The sequence below is a fragment of the Mytilus trossulus genome, chromosome 9 (assembly GCF_036588685.1).
Source record: "Mytilus trossulus isolate FHL-02 chromosome 9, PNRI_Mtr1.1.1.hap1, whole genome shotgun sequence".
Classification (NCBI taxonomy): domain Eukaryota; kingdom Metazoa; phylum Mollusca; class Bivalvia; order Mytilida; family Mytilidae; genus Mytilus; species Mytilus trossulus.
In genome coordinates, this window is record NC_086381.1 from 57,904,972 (window position 1) to 57,921,550 (window position 16,579).

The 16,579-nt window shown below is 30.9% G+C and overlaps 1 protein-coding gene across 4 annotated transcripts in view; it reads right to left on the reverse strand.

Annotated features, from left to right (window-relative positions):
* The window catches only part of LOC134683163 (histone-lysine N-methyltransferase SETDB1-like), a 75,621-nt gene that overhangs the window by 32,563 nt on the left and 26,479 nt on the right, over positions 1–16,579 (reverse strand). For all 4 annotated transcript variants that reach the window (XM_063542273.1, XM_063542272.1, XM_063542274.1 and 1 more), the window contains 10 exons: positions 11,581–11,654; positions 10,932–11,005; positions 9,289–9,347; positions 8,488–8,608; positions 7,795–7,921; positions 4,899–5,177; positions 4,479–4,580; positions 1,824–1,895; positions 1,338–1,443; positions 427–610 (listed from right to left, as the gene is read on the reverse strand). In XM_063542273.1, the coding sequence (XP_063398343.1) occupies positions 427–610; positions 1,338–1,443; positions 1,824–1,895; positions 4,479–4,580; positions 4,899–5,177; positions 7,795–7,921; positions 8,488–8,608; positions 9,289–9,347; positions 10,932–11,005; positions 11,581–11,654 (1,198 nt within the window). The remainder of the gene's footprint in view (positions 1–426; positions 611–1,337; positions 1,444–1,823; positions 1,896–4,478; positions 4,581–4,898; positions 5,178–7,794; positions 7,922–8,487; positions 8,609–9,288; positions 9,348–10,931; positions 11,006–11,580; positions 11,655–16,579) is intronic.

A 16,579-nucleotide genomic window follows, 5' to 3' on the forward strand; every position in this document is an offset into this window, starting at 1 on the left:
AAACCAATGCCAAAGGAAAACCACTGTCATCTTTTATCATTGAAGTTAAAAAAGTCAATTGGAAATTGTAATCATTTTTTTCATGCATATCTTCAAGAGATATTTCTATCCTATCAAATACCAACAATTTGTTAATGAGAGGATAGGAATACTTTGGATTCATTATTATTCGTAAGATACCAAATTTCATGGATTTCCTGGGTAAAGGGCAACCATCCATTAAAATGTTCAACGAATTAGAAATTTGCTGTATGGTTATGGTTATATGCAAACTTTTGTGAAAATCAAGAAACCAAATATACAGGTTTTCCTCAACCTAACAAAATTGGTACCCATGAAAATAAATGAATTCACAGTAATAAAAATGTTCAAACTATTTCTATTTTCAAATGTCAAAATTCCTCAATTAGTAACATATGCTCATACCTTTACAGGAACAAATTCTGTGTGAACATGTAATACAGGATCATAACAAAAGAGATCAATTGTCATCTGAGAGGATGTCAACCCTAGATATTTATCTAACTCCTGCATGTTACGTAGCCGTCTGCCACAGGGTGCTCTATAGGCCACCATGCGTCTTCCACCTGGCTTTACTTTACATACATGTCTACAAATAAATAATAGATATGAGATGTTATGCATGATTGTTTCTTTTTTCGTGAACACAAGTTTTGAACATCTGCTTCTTTTTTCATGAACACAAGGTTTAAACATCTGCTTCTTTTTTCCTGAACATAAGCTTTGAACATCTCTAACTATAAATCCCTCTTTATTGCATTATCTCCCATTCTAAATACTGTGTTTTATGTGGATTCATTATTTTTCGTTCGATACCTACTTTTGTGGATTTCTTGGGTACAGGTAGAGGAACCAATAATTTACCATTTGAAACAAGTTACGAATTTTCTATAGGAAAGTATGCAAATTTAGCAAAATGATGAAATCAGACATCCTCAATCTATGAAAAATTGGTTACAATGAAAATAAATTAAATCTATTGTAGATGTTTAGAAAAGAGCTTCAGTTGTATTCTTAATGTCTCTAATTGTAACAATTTCATATAACTTTATGGAGATTTATGAAGCCTTGAATTTGAAATTATACTAGAACAAATTCAACATCTTATTTGAAAATTAATTTGTACAGTTCCAGAATCCTTGTAAATGATGTCTGCACCAATCAGAAATTGTGAATTTTCCATAATGCAACACCATTTCTGAAATTGTCATTTGTTATGAGTAAGAACTGAAGAAGAAATAAAAGCGAAACTGTATTGCAAGTCTTTCAAAGCCAGTCTATTGTACACATCCACAACATTATATATATAAGTGTACCTTTCCCAGCCACACAAGAGTGGTATGAGTAATGGGTTAGTTCCCCTGAATTTCACCGGATCATCTTCTAAACCTTTCAAACACTTATGACAGCAGCTGTGTGGATCTGTAAAAAATTAAAAGAAAAAGAAAATAAACAACATTTCAAAATTAATATACTCTTTCTCAATGAAACAAACAATGAATTAATATATGAAGGAAAACATAAAACTTACTTACATTTATAGGGGTGCTTTGCAAATATAATTTGCAAAATAATCAGTTTTAATTAAATCCAATAATTTTTTTCAAAATAGACAGCAAGTCAATTTAGTCTTGGTCACAAAGAAAATAAACAAATGTCAAATAATCGTTTATTTTTTTTCAATTTGTTTTAATCTCTTAAACTTCACTATAAACCTTTCTCCCTAAGAGCAATATAATTTCCAATTGCATGTCCTTTATTTTTTATAAAAAATATCTTTCTGTGCAACATACAGGACTTACCCATATGCTCTTTCTGTCTGTTCTGGATGGGAACATTTACTTTGGATTCAACTCTCTCCCCCATGCATTCTTCTACAATAATAAATTAAGTAAATATATAACCTTTTATTAAATATAAACCAGATGCTCCGCAGGGCGCAGCTTTATACGACCGCAGAGGTTGAACCCTGAACGGTTGGGGCAAGTATGGACACAACATTCAAGCTGGAATCAGCTCTAAATTTGGATTGTGATTAAATAGTTGACACAGCATAGGTTTCTGACACAGAATGAATGTGGTCTAATGAACTTAAAATTTTTGTTTTGCCTTTGAGCAATTCACTATGCTGTTGAACATTAATCCTCTCAAAAAATGTTTGAAAAATTTTCTTTTTATTTATGAAATTTCAAATGAGAAAAATTGAACCCCCCCCTCCCCAATTTTTTTTTCACATCCCCCTATCCTTTATTCAAAAACCGATCTCAATTCAAATTTCTAATGGAGTTTGCAACTATAATCACTCATTTAAATACATCATAAAATATCAAAATGTAAAAAAGTGCTTGTTATCACTGAATGGTAAAGATTGTTTTAATTTATCAGTTGATAGTAAAAGTGAATATACATTGTATATTGTATGAAACATTGATTTAAGTTGATTCAACTACTATTCTGGACAAAGAAAGATAACTACAATTGAAATTTCTTGCTATTGCACAATATTGTGCAATTAGATATTTCTTGCTATTGCGCATCACTGTGCAATTGAAAATACTTGCTATTGCACAATACTGTGCAATTGAAAATTTCTTGCTATTGCACAATACTGTGCAATTGAAAATTTCTTGCTATTGCACAATACTGTGCAATTGAAGATTTCTTGTTATTGCTGAGTACTGTGCAATTGAAAATTTCTTGCTATTGCACAATACTTAATATAATAATTTAAGATCCTGATTTGGACCAACTTGAAAACTGGGCCCATAATCGAAAATCTAAGTATATGCTTGGATTCAGCATATCAAAGAACCCCAAGAATTCAATTTTTGTTAAAATCAAACTAAGTTTAATTTTGGACCCTTTGGACTTTAATGTAGACCAATTTGAAAACAGGACCAAAAATGAAGTACATACACAGTTAGATTTGGCATATCAAAGAACCCCATTTATTCAATTTTTGATGAAATCAAACAAAGTTTAATTTTGGACCCCGATTTGGACCAACTTGAAAACTGGGCCAATAATCAAAAATCTAAGTACATTTTTAGATTCAGCATATCAAAGAACCCAACCGATTCAATTATTGTCAAAATCAAACTAAGTTTAATTTTGGACCCTTTGGACCTTAATGTAGACCAATTTGAAAACGGGACCAAAAATTAAGAATCTACATACACAGTTAGATTCGGCATATCAAAGAACCCCAATTATTCAATTTTTGATGAAATCAAACAAAGTTTAATTTTGGACCCTTTGGGCCCCTTATTCCTAAACTGTTGGGACCAAAACTCCCAAAATCAATACCAACCTTCCTTTTATGGTCATAAACCTTGTGTTTAAATTTCATAGATTTCTATTTACTTATACTAAAGTTATGGTGCGAAAACCAAGAAAAATGCTTATTTGGGTCCCTTTTTGGCCCCAAATTCCTACACTGTTGGGACCTTAACTCCCAAAATCAATACCAACCTTCCTTTTGTGGTCATAAATATTGTGTTTAAATTTCATTGATTTCTATTTACTTTAACTAAAGTTATGGTGCGAAAACCAAGAACAATGCTTATTTGGGCCCTTTTTTGGCCCCTAATTCCTAAACTGTTGGAACCGTAACTTTCAAAATCAATCCCAACCTTTCTTTTGTGGTCATAAACCCTGAGTCAAAATTTCATAGATTTCTATTTACTTAAACTAAAGTTATAGTGCGAAAACCAAGAAAATGCTTATTTGGGCCCTTTTTGGCCCCTAATTCCTAAAATGTTGGGACCAAAACTCCCAAAATCAATCCCAACCTTCCCTTTGTGGTCATAAAGCTTGTGTTAAAATTTCATAGATTTCTATTCACTTTTACTAAAGTAAGAGTGCGAAAACTAAAAGTATTCGGACGACAACGACGACCCCAACGTGATAGCAATATACGACGAAATTTTTTTCAAATTTTGCGGTCGTATAAAAACGCAAGCTTTCTTGTTGAAATAAAAAAATAAAGATCAGTATATTTGTATGAAACATTTAAGGATAATTACTTTTTATTGTAGTGGAGAATTGATATTTCTCAAATGCAATTGTGTCTAAAAATTAAAGGATGTTTTTGTTATGGTCAAATGTCTACATAAATAGAACTGATAACACTATTTTTTTTTCTTAAGCTTACTTTTTAGTAATGCTTTTAAAATAAAAATCATTTAGAGTTCAATTTGCTTTAAAAAAAAAAATCTTATTAAATACATTAGCCGCTTATTGTCCTTTTTTCTGATTTTTCAATATGCTCACTCTGATTTTTTGGATGCTAGGATCGGAAATATGTTGGCAGTGTACACACACATGTTCAAAATAGAATTTCCTAAGTTCAATTTTTCCAAAATAAGTATCCAATTCTTTTTTAGCTTTTGTCATAAATTTTTCAATCCAATACTTCCAATAACTATGAGGAAAATTCACTATAATAAGTTCCTTACCAATATCATCAGAGGGGTCAGCCGTTTTGGACAATCTTTCTTGTAATAGACTGGCCATATCCTTCCCAGCTTTGTTACTGCTTATACTACTGGCTATAAAGTCTGCAAAATTCACAAATTATTTAAATCCCTGTTCCCTTCAAATTCTGAATTGGCCAACTCACACTTTCATTTTCTATTTTTTTGTACTGGCAAAGTTGCACTTTATCAGAGTGCTAAGTTTCCATAAAGTATTTTTATTTTTACTAAAACATTGGTCTTTGTAGTGGATTCTATCACTGATACAGATCCAGATGAGCCTGTTAATAGGAGAATGTCTCGAGATAATGGTGAACAGGGAAAACCCAAGAAAGAACAACAATGTTTGAAAGTAAGGACTACAAGATCTATCAATATTTCCATCCATACATTTTTTTTTACCTGTAGATTTCTGTAAATTAGCCGCAGAGCTATTTTCTTGTTTTATTTGGGTAATTTCTGGTTTCTTTTTCTGTGGCGGCGGCTGTTGAAGAGATTGTTGATGAGGCTGTTGATGTGGCTGTTGCTGTGGCAGTTCCTTTTTCAGCCAAGGTGCCTGCCAGGGACCTGAACTATCTTCTGATGAGGACATTGTCCTAGATCCACCTGAAGTGCTTTTTCGGGCAACAGCTCTTTTCTTTGTACCTTCTTGACTTGGTGATCTTTCAATTTTTATAGGAGCTAAAAAACAAAAAGGCATTTTGTATTATACTTACATCTGTCATCTCAAGAAAAACTTTATCATTTTTAGTGGCAGTCCATTGTGTGTATGAACTTATTTAGTTTCATGGGAATCAAATTATTTCGTTCCTTTCCTTTTATCATATTTTATTGTTTTGCCAAAGCCTACACAGCTACTTTTGCATAGGTACTATTTCTGTACTAAAAATATGCAGTACTGGAAATTTACTTTTAATATTTAGTACAACTTCTTTACCCTAAAATTATGGTAATATTTAGGTACTTGTATTTTACATTACTTGATTTGCACTAAATATTTTTGTACAGAAATAATACAATATTCCATGTTTGAAAATCATAACTTTGAGAGATTTGTAATAGAAAAATCTTACAAAATGCTGAAAATGTAACGGTAGTAACCAAAAATCTGTTGTACCTAAATTTCAAGTACAAATACAATACTGTAAAATACAGGTACCTAAATATTACCATAATTTTGTAGTAACACAATAGTACTGAATATTAAAAGTAAATTTCCAGTACTACAAATTTTTAGTACAGAAATAGTACCTATGCAAAAGTAGCTGTGTATAGAAAATTAGTACTTAGGTAAATTTTTTTTTATTATGGAAATATATTACTAGTACTTCCATGTTCTGATAAAGCAACATCTGCCACATTAGTCGAAAGACTATTTAGAACTGCTGTCAAAGTGTTCAGACCAGGGGGTTGTAGACGAAATGAAAAACAAACATTAAAACTACAAATGATCATCAAATGCTTACATGTACATGAACAGTTTACACATGCGTTATATGTATTTGTATATATAATATTATTAAAAAATGTTAAGATGAAATGTAATGTGTAATTTAATTAATTACTTTAGTAAAGTAATTGTAATTTAATTAATTACATTTCAAAAACAGTGTAATGTGTAATTGATGTAATTGATCATTTTTGCAATGTAATGTGTAATTTAATTAATTACATTCCATTGTAATTGACCCCAAGTCTGAGTTGAATATTTAAATTCATGGTTCACCTTCATCCATGATACTGATTATTTTATTCCTTAAATAAAGATAAGACCAACATGCTTTTAATATCTTTCATATCAAGTCTCTTCCCAAAGGGGTATAACTGTAAATTCAAAATTCAGAAAAGCTATCTGAAATTTAACCTCACATTACAAATTTTGAGAGCATTACTGTGGATTCATTATTATTCCTTGGATCAGGGCTTCCAAAAAATATTTGAGCCAGCCGGACATTTTATATCTGATCCCGATTTTAATCCCTTAAGACTTAGTCACAAAAGGCAATTATGGTAATCAGATGGCCATTCCAATGATTGACATTACATTAAAAAAAAAAACTGATTTTAAACTTTTAATTACTTTGATATGATATGAATTTGATGTTTGGATGTAAACTGTTGGCAGTGCATCATTCAAAGTATGCACATCAGCGTGCTCATATCTACATAAGACTCTTCATTTGTGCAAAATGACGTTGTCAAAAACTTTTCTTTTGTTTTGAAAATCACATTTTTCTAACCGGATGTTGACTTGACAATGGTAATACATGGACCATAAACGGATACGTAAAATCCGTGTATGTTTACAAAGCTCGACTCTTTTCCGAGTTATTTCTTCAACAAAATACTTGAAATGAACGTTAGATACAGGTATAAATGATAATTTTAGCATTTTTGAAGAAATGTTGGATGCATAATTAAATTTCCAACCTGTGCACATGCGCACACATGTTCTAGTTAATACGACATAGTTCTGACGATTTTTCATTTAAAACCTCTTTAAATTTTTCATCAAATCATGTTGATAAACTAATTTTTCATTATTTTAATCTTTTGGACTAAATCAATTAGATACAAACCACTGAAATGTAAGAAAATAATTGTGTGAATAAACCGATAAATTTATACGATGTCCGGTACTGAACAAAGTTCACCTGTCACCTGAACAGGTAGATTTCAGCTGTCCAACTACTAATTAGCCTTGATTTAGATTATAAAGTATTGAAGTAGGTGTTGTTTTGATAGTAATTAATCATCATGTCACATTTATGACCGGAAATGTGTTGATGTTAAAGGCAAAAGGTTGGGTTAAAAAGATCGTGAATTATGTTAAAATGACCGAAAAAGCCTTGAAAACTAAAAGTATATGACCGTTTCATGCTTTGCCCAGCCCGACTTTTAACGGACATTATACAAATGACCGGAATATATGACCGTTTTGGAAGCCCTGCCTTGGATACCAATTTCCCTGGATTTCGTGGGTACAGACCTAGGTAAACAAGAAATAAATTGTTCAACAAATGACAAATTTTCTAAAGTCTTGTATGCAGACCTCGGCAAAACCATAAAATTAAATATCCACAAACATATAAGTTTTCCTTTATCCACGAAAATTGGTACCCATGAAAATAAATGAATCCACAGTATTCATATGCAGCATTTACAGAACTTGCAATAGCTATTCTTCAATTTTTGTCCATTCTTCAAGAATTCTAAGTTCTTAGTACACACTTCGATAGTTTATTAGATTTTGATTTTAAAATCATAATTTGAAACAGAAATTAACTCAAGAATATACCTGAACCTTCCTCGTTAGTATTATCACTAGACTGCCCTCTGGTGTACTCCACCACTGCTTTCTGTTTAGAACTATCTAAGTTATGTCTTTTTACTTTCCCGGTCATTTTAGTTTGTTCCTGATTAGCCTGTGAAGATACAAATTTGAAAATATTTGAGCTGCATCGAAAAGTTAAGACGGCATGCAAGTGCATGTAGGCATTTTCATGTGTAAGACTTTGATAGATTTTGGGAACATTCTAAGAAGAAAGAAAAAGATTAATTTTGGTGTGTTTTTTAGGGGTTAGTACAAGTCTGTAGCCAGGGTGGTTAGAGGGGTTCATATGAACCCTCCTTTGAAAACAAATAAGCACTATAAAAGTCAATGTTTTGTTTGAAATGTGACTATTAAAGTTTAGATTTTGTTTAATATGTGAGTTGCTATTACCCTCCTCTCGCTCCTTTCAAATTCCTGATACATTGGTTGCAATGATTTACCAATTTGCCTGTCAAATAAAATAAATCTAATTTCACAGGTAAGAAATTCGAGGGGTTTTCCAGGCACTCAACAAGTTTTTTTCATTTTTAGAAGTTGAACCACTGATTCAAATTTCCAGGGTTTTTCTAGTTTTCATGGTATTTATTCCAGGGTTTTTCTTTGTCCTTTGATAAATGAAGATATGCAAGTCATCTAAGAAATATATTTCAAACTTACAAGTGCTGAATATAGAGGTTCCAATCGGGTTGATCCTCTGTAAATAAGTTCTTCTCTTTTGTCAGCAAGGAAAAACATTTTAACCAGACTGGCATCCACTTCAACAACTTTTGCTGTCCACCTAGAAACACATTTCATTGTGAAAATATTGGTTACATTTCATAGCTTATCGTACGATTTATCTGTTAAAAATTTTCAGATGAAAATACAAAGCAATTAGCTTATGCAATATTTATTTTTACATGTTTCTGGGTCTAGATTATGTTCTGATACTGCGGACTCATTTATTTTTATGGTTATCTTAAAATAATTGTAGATTGAGGAAAAATATTATTTTGTCATAGTGTATATAGAGAATAATACATGGCAAAATCCGAATCATATGCCGTATATTCCAGAGACACCAATATCAGCCCAAGGGTGATAGGGCATGTGATACAGATTTTGACATGTTTTATACGCTTTTAATCATATATTTCAAGTAGGGGTGTAATAAAGGGTAAAGGTGTGATAAATGGTATGCGATAAAGGGCAGGGGTGTGATAAATGGTATGTGATAAAGGGTTCACATCAAAGTTGCACGATATGGATTAAACAGCAGGCTATTTATCGAATATTCAAAACTACTCTAATTACTACTAAACATATGATAAATGTGTATACAATCCTATTGAAAATTTAAACTTTGTTGAATCTATAAATTCTTGGTTAAACTTATCTTCCATGAAATCAAGAAAATTAGTATCATATGCATAATAATGAATCAACAGTACGTTCCTGAACTTTGACCTAATGACATACCATTTCCCATTCCACTCTGTTTTAACTTGTTGTCCTTTGTGCAGTCTAACCATAGGTCGCTGAAATTTTACAAAATAATTTTTAAATAAACATCCTGTAACCAGGCCAGTAGCCAGGAATTTCCAGGGGGGTGTTCGTTGGACTCACAAACTCGACTTTAACAGTCACAATTTGAACAGAACATTGCCTTTAACAGTGCTTATTTGTTTTCAAAGGAGGGGGGGGGGGGGGGGTTGTCTGAACCCCTCGAACCCCCCTGGCTACAGGTATGCTGTTACTTACACTTTCCTTTGATAAAAAATCTGATTGTAGTCGTCATGGTCATATATTGTAATAAACCTTGATAACTGATTAGTAGATATTCAAATAAACAAGTTAATATTTCAAACTGAACTAATATAAAAGTTTAAGTGATGAAGTGCTTAAGGTGGTACCTCACACTACAGGGAGATAACTCTGTAAAATCAGCTAAACGTTTTTATCACGTTGTATTGTTAACGAAATTTTAAGCTTCTCAATAATCAAATTTAGTGTTATTCAAACTGCTATGTATCCAATGAAAATTTTCTGGGATAGTGTTTGGTTCAATTGTTTTGAAATTTTATATTTTTGTCAAAGGGTCAAAGTGATTATTTTGTCAAAAGTTTATGAAAATTAAATGAGCCAAAATAATCTTTGTCAAGATGTTTGGTACCACCTTAAATATCTTGTAGTATATGCATGTGTTCATTGTTGGGTTGCTGTGTTAAAGATTAACATTATTTTTCTTTGTTTTTTTTCATGAAAAAGGTATAAACCATATTTCACCAAATATAGTGCCCACACGATAAAATGGGAGATAAAAAACACAAAATATTTAGAATCTAATACAATCATGCACAGAGAACAAAACGAATTTTGTATTGCATCCAATATGGCTTTTCGATTTAAGCGTACATCCTTTTCATTTAAACTTTGATGGATATTTGTCAAATTGGTATTAATTCATACCGCAATAACCACATCTACTTATCTGTTTATCGTAACCAGAGAATGTGTAATCAAAAAGACTGACTACCTATAGTGGCAAATGAAACAAATATGGGTCACCATGCAGCCTTCAACAAAAAGAACCTTCTCTTTAAAAAATACATGTTACCATGGAAAAGCTCAGATGCTTCTTTATTAAAAAGATAGGCTAATTTTGTGCCAAAAACATATTGTAGCATCTTTATTCTGTCTCATTGTTTATTGTGTAATAATTAAATAGATCACAAAGTAATAATAAATTTTTCATGCAAATTCTAATTGACTTGATAAAAAAATCTCCAATCCTTGATACTGCTGTAGTCTCTACGTCGAAATGTTTTTTTATACATTTAAAACATTTTTATATTTTGTTTAAAAGCCTCAATATAGTTACAGTATAGCAGGTAATTTTCGTGTGTGGAAAATTTTGCGATTTCCATTAAATAAGGTATACGAAATATTTTGGCAGATTCAAAATTCATATCAATACCTTTGCATGTGCACTTTTAAATGGGCAGAATTTATTTTGGCGATTTTGTTCTATCTGCAAAAATAAGCAAAAAATTTACACCCCAGGAAAATAACCTGCTATACAATATCATTTTTATGATCATTACCCTTAAAAAGTCTCATACCTCAGGATACTGCTTAAGATATTCTTTGATAAATTCTTGAGAGTCTTGATGCACATCTTCCCATACGTTGATACCTAAGATACAAAAAATATTCCAACTATAATTTATTTTATCTCAAAGTTTACTGTTTCTATTGTCCTTCATAATCACATTTAGTAACACACTCTTCTATGAAACTAATAATAGAAATAGTTTTAATTTGCCCTTATCTTATATTTCTAAGGGACATAACTCTTTTTTTTAAATGGATCATCCACAGTTATAGAACTTGTCCCAGACATTGCTGATATTAACCTTTAGAATAAGATTTTTAAAATTCTCAAAAATAAATGCATGCCATAACTTCTGAATTTACAGTATTCAACTTTTATTAAAATCATATCAATCATATTAACACATGACTGACTGTTCCAAAGATTTTTGAAGGTCGTTGTTCATATCGACATAAATGAGTAAAACACCTTTTTCCACAGCTTTTCACAAATATATTTCCATGATGGTTCTTGAAGAAAATGGTTCTGACTATTATTTCTATTGCATAATACCATAATTGTGTCAGACCTTTGCAAAATTATTGTGGTCAAAACCTTCAGACCACCACTTATCGGAAATTCTGATTCCAACACTCAAAAATATTTTAAATACATACTTTGATCAACAACTTTGTGAATTTCTTGTTTAGAAGAATATTGAGCGTAGCCATCATCGAAGAATACCAAGTATCTAAAAGAAAAAAAATTAACTACTACAATATAAACTGTTACGATGGATTCATTTATTTTGTGAATTTGAGAAAAATACATATTTTGATGAAATATGTGATTTTGTGGATTGCCAAGTCTTCATATCAGCTTATAAACAATATGAACTTTAAACATTTATGCTGTTAATAGTTATCAAAAGTTGCAGGATTAAAAGTTTTATAAACAGGAAATTTATAAAAATGACAATATTATTGATATTCATGTCAACACCAAAGTGCTGACTACTGGGCTAGTGATACCCTTCACTGGTATTAAAGAGATAATCGTAACTGCAATTACGATTATCCCAATATGGCGACTGTATAGGTAAAATCTTTACACTCATTTTTCTTAAATGTAGCATATTTTTGTCAATAGTTACTTAGCTGCAAGGTTTATCTATACCATTACATCATATCTGAATCGTAACGGTCCACTTGAATTGTCTTAGCGCTGTGAAAATAGCAGTTGAAAAAATCGGGATGATAATCGTAACTCTATGGCATTTTTCTTCTTTGATAATCTTAATTTTCTTTATCGGATAATAGTAACTGAAACGTAATAAATGTGTCTTTCAGCATTTCTATGGTATTTTGTGTGTTAAAAATGCAAATGCCCAGTTTAAAGATGACATTGGTGCATATAAAATAAATAAAGAAACTTACAGGTTAATATCTAGGATAAATTTACCTATATATCTCTATTTATAACTTACAACAATGTGCATAACCTTTTGATATATACATGTACCTGTTAAACGGGAAATGAAGCAGCTGTCGAGTCAGTTATTGTGGTAAGTAGATATTTTTATCAAAGTTTCAATGATGTGCGCGCGTTTAAGTTTGTTTGTTTTGTTTTTTTTTTTTTGGGGGGGGGGGGGGGGGGGGAATGAGAAAAAGGATGGATAAGCTATATTTCATATCCCAAAAGTGCAATCCTTTCAATTCATTGCTCAAATGAAAGTCAGAATTCTAAGCGAAATGAACAAAATTTTCCGTCAATAACTTTATAATTGTATTATCGGATTTCGTGTTCGTATTTCCCTTTTTCTTATAATTCAATAAATATAGCCGTCCATATTTTTTCCCTTGGATTCACTTTTTTCTATTTTATACTGATATAATATATGATTTTAAAAATTAAATTCAATTGTTTCGATCAAATACCCATGTATTTAGGACGTTTCTTTAAACGCCTTCTTTTAAACAGTATAGATGGTAAAGGATCTAGAATAGTTACCAGTTTATTGTTACTTTTGTTGAAAAAAGCTTTTGACTCTCTACAGCGAAACTTACTTCTGTTCAAATTATTGCAGAGTGAAGTAAATGGGGAATTTTTTTCGTGTTATTCAGAGTATGTATAATTATGCCAAATCTCGTATTATAAATCAAGGTAAAACATATGATTTCTTTCCTTGTGAGATGGGGGTGCGTCAAGGGGAAAACCTTCACCTGCTTTGTTTTTCATATTTTTAAATGATCTTCAAACTTTTTTTGAAAAAAGTTCGTAATAGGCTTAAAATTTATAATACAAGAAATTGAAAATGAGCTGACAGTATTTTTGAAATTATTTTTACTTTTATATGCAGATGATACTGTTTTATTAGCAGAAAATAGCACTGATCTACAATATATGTCTAGTACATTTAACGGTTATTGTGAAGAATGATAAATGAAAATAAATACAAATAAAACTAAAGTTTTGATCTTTTCGAGAGGCAAAATGCAAGCAAATCTCAAGTTCACAGTTAATTGTAACCACATTGAAATGGTAAAAGGATACAAATATTTAGGTGTTTTGTTTCTAGGAGTGGATCCTTTTTATCAAATAAAAAATATTTAAAAGAACAAGTCACAAAAGCTATGTATAGTGTTTTAAAAAAAAAGGTAGACAAAATAATTTGACAATAGACTGATCAGTTTCAACAAGAATGCTTTGAATTTGTTGCAGAATCACCTAAAACTTTATGCTATCGTATTTTTAAAAATAATTTTCAATTGGAAAAATATTTTTCTGTTTTCCCTTACAAAGTCGCCACTTGCCGATTGAGTCTTGAAGATGGCAGGGTTTACCGAGAGAAGACAGAATCTGCCGTCTCTGAGACACGAACGACATTGGTGATGAGTACCATTACATTATAAATTGTGGATCATTTATGTTTGAAAGAAAGAAATGTTTACCTACATAATGCTGGTCTAACCCTAATATCTATAAATTTGATCAACTGTTTAATTCATGTAATATTGTAATATTAGAAAAACTATGTCAATTTATCAAAGTTAGAAATGTGCAAGTCAGTCCTCCAATTTAATTTCATTGAATTGTTCACACATGCTTGTAAAAATTGAACCTTATAGTTATATTTATGTATGTTCTCTATAACTATGTAATTGTAGTTTTATGAGAAATAAAATATTCGTAGTATTCGTTTAATGTTACTTTTGTTTATTGTTAATTTTGTTGATTGTTACTTTTGTTTTTTGTTAATATTAGCCTTACCTATAGTCTTACGAGGTATTTGACGGACTGAAAAAAAAACCACAAATATTTTGTAGCATACCTAGTTCTTTGCAATTTCTTTATATTAACTTAGTTCGTGTTTTCCTCATTTTAAAATTTCTTGAAGCTTGTTCACCCTTCCAATTTTATGATATACTAGTATGTAGCTGTTTTCATAAAATCTATTAATAATATATGCATAAACAGAAATGTCATAAGATGTTGGAACGTTTCATAAATAGTTCATCGCCATAATTTCATAATATGCTATCAGACATACGTTTTTAGTGTCAATAACAATGAAACACTTTCCAGTTACTATTATCTTTTTATTTTTAAATACCATAATTACGATTATCTTTTTTTCCTTGTTACGATTATCATCCCGAATTTTTCAACGGCAATTTTCAAAGCGCTTAGACAATTCAGGTGCACCGTGACGATTCAAATATGATGAAATGGTAAAGATAAACCTTGCAGCTGAGTAACTATTGACAAAAAATATGCTACTTTTAAGAAAAATGAGTGTAAAGATTTTACCTATATCTACCGTTGCCATATTGGGATAATCGTAATTTCAGTTAGGATTATCTCTATAATACCAGTGCCCTTGGGGACAAAACTTCCTACAGCAGTGGCATCAACCCAGTGGTGTTAAAAGTTATCAAAGGTACCAGGATTATAATTTAATACGCCAGATGCATGTTTCGTCTACATATGACTCATCAGTAACGCTCAGATCAAAATAGTTAAAAAGCCAAACAAGTACAAAGTTGAAGAACACTGAGGACCCAAAATTTCTAAATCCTTAGTTTTTCAAAAAATTCATAGTTTTGTAAACGGGAAATTTATAAAAATTACCACATAATTGATATTAATGTCAACACCGAAGTGCTGACTACTGGGCTGGTGATACCCTCGGGGACGAATCATTATTCCTATGTTTATTTGATATGCTTATCTTTAAAAAGAAAAAAAAAGACGGGTTTTTAAATAAATATTTCTAAGACTGGTCTTCAAAAGATAATTTCAGATGTTACTTATTCAAAAATTTCACTGATATTATCTTGAGAGTAATAGTGTATGTAGACTTCTTTTCAGATATTTTAATTTTTAATAAATATCAAAATTTCTGACACAAGTAGAAAATCTATTTTCAAAGTGTCTGCCCCATGGGTGTCATCACTGTCATGTATAGTTCTTGTATTTATATTGTCAGAGAAAATTTAATATCAAAATACATAACACATTTATTGGTACATGCACTTGGAAAATAATATCTTCAATTGAAAACTTTTTCAGCAGAGATGTATAAATCAATGATATAAAATTTATATACATTTTAGGTATTTTTTACATATAGCTCTTCAACAATTTTCAGTACTTGTCTATCTTCAGATTTCAAATGTTCAGCTTTGAGCGTTCCTGATGAAGGAAAATCCAGAAAAGCGCTTTGGACGCAAGAAATTATTAAACGTGTTGTTTTCAATTTTTTACATCCCTGGGTTGATACTCCTGCTGGTGGACTATCAGTCCCCGAGGGTATCAGCAGCTCAGTAGTCAGGGCTCCGGTACTGACATGATTTAACAAACTTTACTAAAAATGTCCGTTAATAAATTTTAAAATTATTATGAAACTTAGGTTTCAACTCCCTCAGACAAAGTTGACTTAAGATAAGTTTGGCTATTTATTTTAGGTATTTTTGACATATAGCTCTTCAACGATTTTCGGTACTTATATCTATCTTGGGATTTCAAATTTTTGGCTTTGAGCGTTCCTGATGAAGGTAAATCAAGAAAAGAGCTTCAGAGGCAAGAAATTAATTAACGTGTTGTTTTAAAAAATTTTAATGGATCTCAGAAAGAAAAAAACATTAAGGTGGAACCAACACTACAGGGAGATAACTCTCTAAATCACCTAAACGTTTTAATGACGTGTTGTTAATGGAATATTAAGCTTCTCAATGATCAAAATTAGTTTTTGTCAAACTGCTATATAATCAGTGTAAGTTTTCTGATCAAATGGTTGGTTCAATTTTTTTGAAATATTTATATTTTTTTTCCAAGGGGCAAAGCAAATACTCTGTCAAAATTTAATGAAAATTAAACGAGCCAAATTGATTTTAGTGAAAGTATTGAGTACCACCTTAAGAATTTAAAAGTGTCAAAACACAAATCTGTTTTATCAAGGAAAATTGTTCAATATAAACTAAATAGTAATCAAACACTTTATATTGCTTTTTATTTCTTAATCACTGGCTGGCCCAAGAACACAGTTATTTCGTAGTGCATTTCTTTTAGACAATAAATTCAAATTAAAAAAATCGCACCTGCTCTTTCTCAAAAAGATTTTTACAGTGTAGTGTACTACCAGTGAGACAAATAATATCAAAATTATAGAAACTT